The 10,726-nt window shown below is 33.3% G+C and overlaps 2 protein-coding genes across 4 annotated transcripts in view; one reads left to right on the top strand and one right to left on the bottom strand.

Annotated features, from left to right (window-relative positions):
* LOC108685276 (RNA-binding protein 47-like) overlaps positions 1-315 on the bottom strand; it is a 4,052-nt gene extending 3,737 nt beyond the window's left edge. The window contains exon 1 of the mRNA XM_018189994.1: positions 195-315. Within this exon, the coding sequence (XP_018045483.1) occupies positions 195-315 (121 nt within the window). The remainder of the gene's footprint in view (positions 1-194) is intronic.
* A 2,457-nt stretch (positions 316-2,772) lies between these two features.
* LOC108685313 lies at positions 2,773-9,439 on the top strand. Of its 3 annotated transcripts, none has more exons than XM_018190041.1 (7): positions 2,773-2,830; positions 3,715-3,874; positions 5,514-5,640; positions 5,742-5,839; positions 7,295-7,514; positions 8,225-8,738; positions 9,114-9,439. In XM_018190041.1, the coding sequence occupies exons 2-7, from the start codon at positions 3,827-3,829 to the stop codon at positions 9,421-9,423; spliced, it is 1,317 nt and encodes a 438-aa protein (XP_018045530.1). In that variant the 5' UTR covers positions 2,773-2,830; positions 3,715-3,826; the 3' UTR covers positions 9,424-9,439. The 3 variants fall into 3 exon arrangements, with proteins under 3 accessions (XP_018045530.1, XP_018045531.1, XP_018045532.1); XM_018190042.1 differs by having other exon boundaries at positions 2,779-2,830; positions 3,806-3,874; XM_018190043.1 differs by having other exon boundaries at positions 2,791-2,830; positions 3,817-3,874.
* The last annotated feature ends 1,287 nt before the right edge of the window (positions 9,440-10,726 follow it).

Below are 10,726 nucleotides of genomic sequence, written 5' to 3' on the forward strand. Positions count from 1 at the left end.
TTTACGCAAAACACATGATTTGTCTTAAAACTGATCCTTTTCATTAATGAACGCTACTTTTAAAGTATTATCGCGTCTTTACAAATATTTCATAAAAGGTGAATAAAAAGCATTCTCTTCAAATAGTAACGTATTCTCTCATTCTCTCTAAATAATAACGTTGATAAAAAAAGAGTACAGCATCTTCGACTCACCGTTGTCCAAATTTTCCGGATCCAAGGAAATTTCCTGTTCCATGACGCCGACGGCATTTTCCATATCGGCGATCGGAAATTGCGGCCAAATTGAGATCTCTTCGTTTTTCAAATTCTTCATTCTCCGAAACTCGCGTTTTTCCTCCTTCCTATTACCTCTCTTCCGATTACTTTTGCGGCTCTCTCTTGACTTGTTCTCCATCTTCACACACTTCGCGATATCAGCTGAACATTAAGAACAATCTCAAACGGTCAAAGATACGAAAGAACGATGTGCATATATGCATATATATAAATATGTGCATGCATATAGATACATACTGCGTAATAAATTACGTATAAATGTATATATGCATAATATATTGTTCACGCGGGAACTAGTAACAATCCTGAATCAATCTACTGCCACGACGAATGGAACTGATTCCGATGAAAAAAGAAGCCGGGTCGTGCCGGTTGTGAATAGCGTGCGCGCTCTGGCCACCTCACCTTAGCCGCCTGGCCGGGGTAGAGGACGTAGGACAAGAGATAAATTCGGGTATACTTATCAGGATTGGTGGACGATTTAGCATGGAAGGGATCAACCGTTGTCTCTCTCTCTCTCTCTCTCTCTCTCTATCTCTTCTACGAAATTTCTTTTTCTCTTCTTCCAATTCCCGGAAGAATGAGCGACGGCCACTGGCTTGACGACTTTCATCTGTCAACGTCTGTCAATCGTGTCGCCGTGTTGGCGGCCAGCGCGGCGCCGCGGGACAACATCAAACAATCGGTATATTGTGTACCACGCGTTGTGTATGTCGACGACGCACACGACGCACGTGTTACAGATTATACTCAAGTACACTACTTATAAGCTTTTCAACAATACAGAGTAGGCAGATTCCCGGATGTAAGTTCGGGAAACTTATACGATGTTAATTATGATTTTTTTACGGTTATTACAAAAATACATACAAAAAAATATTTTATCGAGAATTGAGTGAGTGTCTAATTCATGTCTAATTTAATATTAAAATTCAAGCAGTAATTTGGCATGTAAAATTTTCCCTGCACCCTTTAAAAAGGACTTAAACTTTAAGACTTAAAATCTACTCTCCAAGGATCACTATAAAAGTAGTAACAAATGAAATAAATATAAAAATGTGTTGCTCGATAAAAGCTGAATGTTATAAACACAACTTCCATATGTATGTCGTTTGTTTGAAACAAATATTAATACATAGGTTTTATACTCTGACAATCTCCTTAATTGTAAATTATACTGGAGTATTAAAGTTAAAAATATCTCATTTTTTTATTACTGTAAATAGTTAATAACCTGATGCAATTTTTTTATATGCTATCTGTTTGCATATATACCCTAAAGACATACATTTAAAAAACAATTTTTTTGTTAATCTGATTATATATAATGTTTTATAAATTTATAAAAGTTTATTATCCACACATTTACTTTATGTATTTAATTTAATAGAAATTTATATAATTTTTTATATGTCACATTTTATAATTGTCATTACTTTTTATTGTTTATTTTTTAATTCAGGAAAATTTGTAATGCATAAACTTTTAATTTTGTAGAGAATATGCATTTTAATTTATATACATTCATTGGTTAGAAATCTCTTATGTATTTAATTTAGAAATTCTATCTAATTTTTTATACAGTCACGTTTTATATTTGCCATTATACTGAGACCAATAGAAAATAATGAGACTAATAGAAAATAAAAAGGATAGAATGTAGATGGAACGTACAATTAAAGAATAAGGGAAGATAGGGAACTAAGTACAGGTAAAGAAATGCTATATAGAGAAAAAGGGAAATAAGAAAAGAGATATGGACATTAATAATGCTCTGATATAGAGATTATGTATAGATAAAAGAGAATGTATAATAATAATTTGTAGTTGTAAGATAAAGGAGCGTGTAAGCGTAAATAAGTTAAGTATTCCTGTAAACCAAGTTCCCTTTCTCGACTTGTATATGCTGAAGTGTAAATAAATTCTATTCTATTCTATTTGCCATTACACACTTTTTATTTATTTTTTAATTCAGGAAAATTTGTAAAGCATAAATTTTTAATTTTGAAAAAAGCATTTTATATATTTATAAAATATGCATTTTTTAAATTTATATATATATATTCATTCGTTAGAAATCTCTTATCTCTTTTGTGCCCTATATTTAAATAAAGTTTCTGACAAGTTGAAGTGTATACGTTGCTTATTTTTTTTCCACGGAAATTATTGAGAATCATTAAGAAATTAAATAATCGCGCTTCGTCTTTTCTCGCGAGGTGTAAACTTGTAAAGTGTCCTCGCGAGGAGTGTCGAAGACAGTAACGAGATTTAGCGTGTTGCGAACGGGTTCAAGGTACGACTTACGAGGTGTGCGCGACGAGCCTTTCCGTGACACATATCCGGAGGTTCGCATCGTCCTGCGCCATTGCACCGTGTGATAATAGCATTGTTACTGTGTCGTTCGCATGCAGGCAATCCTTATTACATGACACATGGTGCCGCCAACCTGGGCGTCCAGTGTGCCTTCGCTATATGTATCTTCTCAGTCGTTGCTCGAGCGCGTCGCGACGCGAAGCCTTGGTTTTCTGTGTTACGCCGTGCGACTATTACAGGTGATAAATATACTGGTTTCTATTATTGAACTAGGACGCACAGTGCGATAACGATAGAATGTTCAGAATATAAACATAAACTAACAAACTACTTAAAAAATAATATATTTAATAGTTGTTAGTTATAGTCTCGAAAAAATGAAAAGAAATTCCTTGATATTTAAGTGTATTTGTCATTATATCTGCAGACGTTACAAGAAAATTATTTCTTTTTTGTAAAAAATATTCAAACTTCAGTTTCAATTTCATTTAAATTTTATTTTTCATGCAAAATGTTTTCCTTCTCATAAATTTTAAAAAGTAATATAAATCTGATAATTAATATTCATAATTAATATTTATAATTAAATTATTTCACATATATAGAAGAGATTTGTACAAATTAATTTGTTATTTATTTTTATTTATGCATTTTTGCTTTTGTTATTTATTCATAATTTATTTATTTATTTTTTTTTGTTAAAAATTTTGTCACTTTTTACAATGTTCATTTAGATTCAGAAATAGTACACTGTAGATTTATTTAAAAAGTTTCGTTTATTTCTTTTTTTAAATTGTAAATTCTCATAATAAAATCTTTAAACTGATTTACACGTTATATGCTTTGCCGTAAGAAACGCTTGCCACAACAATTTTTGTTTCTTTTTCGACCAGGAACTTTATTCTTGAAAATATTAATTATTAGAGAAATCTGCAATATATGTAATACACTACATTATTTTCGTACATTTTCATGAATTTATATATTTGCCGAGAATATCGCCTCAGGATATGAATAAATTTTTAGTCTCTATATAGTCAATGTGATATATCCTCTCGACAAAAACCAATTGTTAACGTGGCTAATAGCGTTTCAAAAGAAAATGAGAACGGTTTGTTAATAGCCTGAGAAATCACGTAATGCTTCGCCGAAAAGAGACGACACTTTCGCAAATGGCTGCTTGTTCTCCGTACCTTTACTTATTTGCTTGATAGTGCGCCTTTAGTGATCGCATCATGCCAATCATGTGGAACCGAAAGGTGTTCATCAGAATAATTGAAGTGGTATGTAGATATATCTTTAATTTATCGTTAGTACGAAAAGCTTAATTTCGCGATTGATTTCCATTTGACATTTATTAATTTGGCGTTCACCAATAAATAGAATTTCATTGCATCCAGATTTCTGAAGACTTGTAGAGCCTTCTAGTATATATTGATTCACCAAATTAACTTATTTACTTTTCTATTTCTAATTCTGCTTTTAGAAAGAAAATTAAGTCTAAAATCAGCTAAATTTAATTAAGATTTATCATATGCAATATGCTAAAACATTTGTGTTAATGATTTATTTAACAATTCGTGATAATATGTCAGACTATACGCGATGTTCTTAATGAAAATTGTTACACGAATCAAAATACATTTAATAATGTTTATATTTTTTATTAGAATTTTTCAACGTGCATTCTGAAATATTCTAAGATTTATAAAATTTCTTATTCTTTATGATTTCTGAAAGAGTACTTTAAATTTTTTTTTATTTTAATTTTTTTTTTAATTTTTTTAATTTTTCAAATTTTATAAGATTTCATCAGAAATTATGGGATATGAAATCTCTGAATATTGCAAAATTCATACATACTTGTGTAATTTTATAATAAGATGTAAGACTCTCTCTACACTTCTGAGATATTTTAATTCGTAAAAAAATTTGAGAAATTTTTTCAAAAGTAAAATTATTAATAAAATTATTTAGAAATTCTGAAAAATCCTAAATTTACATAAAAATTCCAAAAAGTTATACGTATGAATAGTTTTAAGAAAAATTTTCATCAGGATTCGAGACAGTTTGAAATTCGCAATTTGTTTGTATGATATTTGCGAATAGTGCTTGTGAATTTGAATTATTGTTTACTATTCGTGCTATGTAATTCGTCAAGGAAGCAGTTTTTTTTCTACAAAATCGAAAAGCCCGAATTGCTATGAATTTCGCATAGTCTAACGAGTTTAGAGATTTAGAACAATGAATCGCGTGAGATATATCTTCTGTATATATTTATGCCAGCTCAAACTTTATAAATAAATATTTTATCGAAATGATATGAATTTTCGAAGCCCTTGATTTTTTAATTATTTACTGTATATTATACTATTACATATTTTATTTTGTTATAATACGAAAAAAATTACACGAAAAAATAACTATAAAAAATAACTATAAAAGTCTCTTTTTTTTGTACAATAATCAAGTAAACAAGATTATTTGTGTAAAAGTTTCATGATGCAGACATTAGTTGTTTGATCCATGAATAAAATTAATTTTTTTTATTTACAGAACCACTAATATATTTCTGTATCATAATGAGACTGCGTGAATCATTGAGATTTTTGCCTTTATTTTTCAAGTTGAAGCATTATAATAAAAAAATCAGCCAAAATACATATATTGTAAATATATTAAACTGTATTAATGTATCATTGAATAAAAATATTGTTATTCATAATTTTTAATAGTTATTACTATACGTAATTCTCCGACATCATATCTGAGAAATTATAAGTATGTGTTGTCGTAGCTTCAACATTAAATATTTCATCAAAACGATATTACTTTGAAACCTTCGAGGGCGATTATATGTATAATTGTCTAACATCACTTATGATGTAAGGTTAAGAAAAAATCGTACACGTTGGATTGCAGCTTCTGTGCGTCGCCTGCGTCGTGGCGCTTAGAGTGACGGACGATGAGAGCCGAAGGGTCTTCCATTACTTGAGGAATCGCAGCAGGGAGTGGTCGCTGTTGAACAATGTGACGTGGGGCAGTATAGGTGCCTAACTTGAATGATTCAGACATCCGGATCCTGGCGCTCTCGCATGCCGAGGATCGCGACTCGCGACACACTCATTTCCCGATTTCCGTGTATTTCAGGCGCTGCCCTCGCAACAGCGACTTGTGGCGGATATATCATCATAACGACGGGTCTTTTGATCGCTGCAGCTACCGGGGAACTCCATGGCCGAAAGACGGTAATTGGTTTCCTTTTTTTTCTCTTTCCTTTTCTCATGCGAGAAATGCGTTGTAACCTCGTTTCGTAATACCGTCAACGGAACCAAAATGATTCTCGATTGTATGGAGAGATTAGGAGAATGATTTTTTCACGAATATAAAAAAAAAACAAAATATTCTCAGCCATTATATTTTCGAAAAGGAAATCAATTTTGGATAAAGTGAAAGTTATCTTTTTTATCTGATAGATGGGGCATTTATATATATATATATATGTCTTCGTCTAAAAAAAAAAGAGAAAGTTGACATAAATTGTCCGAGATAAGAGATTCGATATGTATCATACAGAGTCCTGATCTCACTATGAAGATTAAAAATTGAGCCACTCTTTTTTTCAGATTAGCTCAATTTTCACTCTTTAGAATGAAATTCCACTTAAAAAAATTGAAAGATCTTATACGCATAAAAATATTCCAACGAAATAAATCTTATTATTTAAGTATCTTCAGTCCTCTACTTTATTATATAAATATTTCCTTTTTTTAAACAAATTCTAAGTTAAAAGCATACAAATATGAAGAACTTATCTTTAGGAGAGTTTCATCTTTGTCTAAAAAAAAAAAGAAAAGAAAGTTAACAAGCGCTTCTCATATTTATAAAAATGACAGAACTGAAGTTATTTATGTAATAACGTAAGATTTTTTTCTGTTCTTTATCGGCTTCTACTATCAGTAATATTAGGTAGGTAATATTATGATAAGTTTCGCAAAGTCATCCTGTCAGGAAGAACAAAAATGTTTCGCCGCGAAGATAACCCCTGTAGAATTTCCACGTATAACGCAGAAGAACGACACGATGACGAGAGCAGGACTCGCTTCGACGTCATGCCGGAATCCTTCCCAGGCGCTCTTAATTTATTCCGAGGTTGGTCTGCAATGTGAAAATATACCGCGTAAATCACGGCGATCGCGATGGCGCGCGTGAGAAAATCGGTAGCGCGACGCGAAGGTGTCATTGAGGGGGCCAAGGATAGGAATATTTTCCTTAGACGAGAGTCGAGAGCGGGGCTCGCCCTGCCATGCTGCTGCTCCGCTCCGCGCCGTGCACGTAATCGCAACCTTGGTCAGTCGCGACACGTAACTCGTTTGATGAGTCATAACTGAGGCTGGGTCTAGCCGATCTTGAGTGGACTGCATAATGCGTAGATTTCCTGTATTCTTGCTTGCTTCCAATAAATAAATCTAACGAAAACCGATGGCACGTGCATCGCGTTCTGCAATGAACAGCCCTGAACAGCGTTTGTAATATGCGTCAAACACTGAGTATATCCTTTTTTTGTTGTTTTTTTCTTTTGCCCACAAGGTTGAGTAATAATTTTTATGCATAATCAATCGGCTGCGCTAGGCGTAAATAGATCGCATCGACGTTAAAATCACGCAGGTGTAACGGATTTAACAAGCCCGATTGAATTTCAGGAATTTTTCCTGCTCGGACTGGGTGTGATCCTCTTCGGGATAGTCGGCGCCTTGTCGCTGGCCTCTATCGACAGCGTCCCTGAGGATCTAATTGACAATGCCGCAGTTTTAGGAACGCTCTGCTTGCTCACAGCATTGGTGTTCATCGGAGATCTATTGATGAGCCCTCCTCGTATGAAGAACAAGCAGGATCAAACACGAATCATCGAGAAAGATTTGGGTATGATTATTAGAAAAATTATTAGATTACTTTTTATAAAATTTGACTTTAATATGGTATTTATTATATTATTTCTATTTTATTTTTTTTTGTATTTTATTAAATTCGGATTGAAAGAGAATTAACAAATTCACATTTAAAAGTTTGGTGCAATTGGTCAATTCTTTCTTCATCCGAGGACCGATTTCTAGCACACAAGCCTAGACTTTATACGCATTCATAGATAGCAAGGTTGCGGGCATGTATTAAATATAACGTTATATATGGTTTTTATGTGTATAATATCATATTATATGTATAATCTTATACGTATTATACGCATTATACATACATATTATACATGTAAAAAACTATTCGCAACTTTAAATTGCCCAACTGTAAATAATTTTGCGCGTATTCCGAAAATCGAAATTTGAAATAAAGTGTTACCTCTGAGTCCACCAATGAATGTATATGTATGTATGTATGTATGTATCTATGTTCAGTGCTGTATTAAGTGTGATAGATTTTCTACCTTAATAGTCGTCAACGTTAATGCTTAATATCTCGATTCGCGAGAGACCTCGCCGATCGCCACGTTTTTCTGTCATATTTTTTCGTTTTGAGTGAAAACGCTTCGAAAGAGCTTAATTTCATTAAAATCGGAGGTGAGGTAACTATTCTAAATCATTACCTTTATTTATCTAAAAAAATGATACGTTCCGAAATAGGGAAGCGTCAGGTAACGCCGGTGGTGACCATTGAGGATACAAAGAAGTCAAAATCATCAACCAACATTGTTAAAATACCCGAGGACGAGGACGGTCGTGTGAACGAAGCTTTTCAAAAGGCAGACGATCGTCGCTCTGATCCACGATCGCAGCAGGAATCATCCGATACACGTCCGCAGGACATCCGGGGCGATCGTGGACTTCGCGATGATCAGGAACTAAGAGAGCACGCTCAGAATTTCGAGAATGGCCGTGCTTTACGTGATTCGCAACGGTACCGAGAGATCGAGATGCCACGTGCTATCCTGCACGACCCTGATCGCAGGATCGACGAGTCCAGGATAATGTATAAGAGTCGTGACATCTATCAGCGGCCGGTCGACGAAATCGATACACCGCGGTTCCCGACGGAATACGAAAAAGGAGATCCAATCTTTGCGAGAATCGTCAATCCAAGCGTGAAAATTATGAAGGTCGAACGAGACGTTGAGGAGGAACTCGACAACTACAACAGGTGATTTCTTGCGTCCGGAGACCCATCGTGTCCTTGGTTCGGAAACTTCATTTAAGCGTCGACAATGTCTACGCGTTAGCCATCTTGGATCACGCTGTCAGGACCACGAAAACGATTCTTGCCGCTAATAGAAGTAATTTTTTATAAATAGAGAACGCTTTCAAGGTTACCCTAGTGAAAATTTTTCTTAGAATTCTTTATTTAATTTCTATAATATAATAATTTTATAACTTTTTGGAATTTCGAAATGGAGAATCACATTGTACGGACGTGAGTCGTCAGAATCGTTCGCTTCCTTGTTTCCGACGTTATGATTCAAGATGTATGACGCATAGAGTGTCAGTTCTTAAATAATTTTGTTTGAACGACGAGCAGATATTCGGACAATAGTCAATACGACAACGTACCCATCAGAATGCGCGGCTCATCTGGAATCCTGAGAGGTCATCGCGATGTATCCTTCAACGTACCACCTCCGCCTAAGGATTATCGATCTAGAAGATCCAAGGATGATATTGAGATGCTGGAACAATATTTTGGTGTACTGAAAACTACCGGCACGCAAACTGCAAGGACACCGTATTCACCGACCGATCCAGGATACGTTCGACATACTGCAAGTAACTGGCCGCAAGACATTAAGTCGAGCACACCGAAACCTAGCCCGGAACATTCTAGAATTTAATCCTTTCATGCACACGCGGACACTTTCGATCTTTTTTTTTAATTAAAAATTGATTAGCCAAGTCTAATAAGAATATTAATTTTTTTCTTTAATTAGTAAAATTAGTCATTAAAATTTTTCAAATGGTTTTTCGTCACTAATCTTAAAAATATCTATGTTCTGCTATAAGATGTAATTTGTGAATTTTATTTTCACAAATAATTTAGTCATGAAAGGATTAAAGCAAATCAAATCATAATAATAATCATTGACAGCTCAGCGAGACGAGAATGGATTGAAATGAATTAAAATGGATTCAGATTTTCAAAAATATTGATTCGAATGTTACGAATGTTAAAATGAATGTTTTTCAATCCTGAATGCATTTTTATTCATAGGAATTGCATGGAGCATATCTCTATGCTTTTCAATCTAAAAATAATATTAGCTTTTTCTGTACACAACACACACATTGTGAATACTGTTCAATTCAAAATTTTCAATCCAATTGCATCCAAATTGAACCTTATTGAATCCAATTGAATCCAATTAAATCCAAAAAAAGTATTCACTATTTAAAATACGCATTCGGATAGAAAAAAATTTCAATCCATTTTAATCCAATCTCATTTGCTGGGAGGGTCTTTACTGAAATCTTAAATGTTAAAAAATTCCCTGATAATTCCTGTTTTCAGGTATTTTTATTGGATTGTCCGGAAAGTTCGTGCCGCAAAAGATATAAATTTAATAAATGAAATTAAAAATTTAAATCTTCTGCGTTTCAATTTTCTTTCAAAATCGGCACGAACTTTCCGGACAACCCAATATTTAACATTCTAGGAAAAATTAGAGAATTTTTTAATGTAACTTTGAAATAAATTCGTGCAAATAACACAAACTACATAATGTAGATTAGTAAAAGACAAGGATTTTCCATGAGATTGTGTATGTATCCGTTTTCTACAATTAAAAATGCAAAATCTATGAGATAAGCATAGGGAAGACTCACTGCAGTGAGCTACTTTTTTCTGCTATATTTTTTTTATTGTTGTCCTGATTTTTTAAAATAAAAACACGAGTACGTAATATACGTACGTAATATATGCCATATTTATTGCTAACCGATTGTCAGCATTTAATATCACTAAGAAAAATGAAAGAAATAATGTTTTCAAAAAGAGACAGAATTTAAATTTAAAAGTGAATATCCAAGAATTTCTCCGACTAAAATTTTATGAAAATCTGCTTTTCAAATGAAAGGAAAATTTCCTGAAAAAGTTTTCTCAAATAATACACCTTGTGCTTGATATTATATATATATATA

This window comes from Atta colombica, unplaced genomic scaffold, assembly GCF_001594045.1.
Source record: "Atta colombica isolate Treedump-2 unplaced genomic scaffold, Acol1.0 scaffold150, whole genome shotgun sequence".
Classification (NCBI taxonomy): Eukaryota; Metazoa; Arthropoda; class Insecta; order Hymenoptera; family Formicidae; genus Atta; species Atta colombica.

Excerpts from the sequence above, each read along its gene's own strand:
- LOC108685313 (XM_018190041.1), top strand. The coding sequence starts at position 3,827 with ATGCCAATCATGTGGAACCGAAAGGTGTTCATCAGAATAATTGAAGTG. Across the intron at positions 5,641-5,741 it reads TGTGACGTGGGGCAGTATAG|GCGCTGCCCTCGCAACAGCG; the intron begins GTGCCTAACTTG and ends CGTGTATTTCAG. Across the intron at positions 5,840-7,294 it reads AACTCCATGGCCGAAAGACG|GAATTTTTCCTGCTCGGACT; the intron begins GTAATTGGTTTC and ends ATTGAATTTCAG.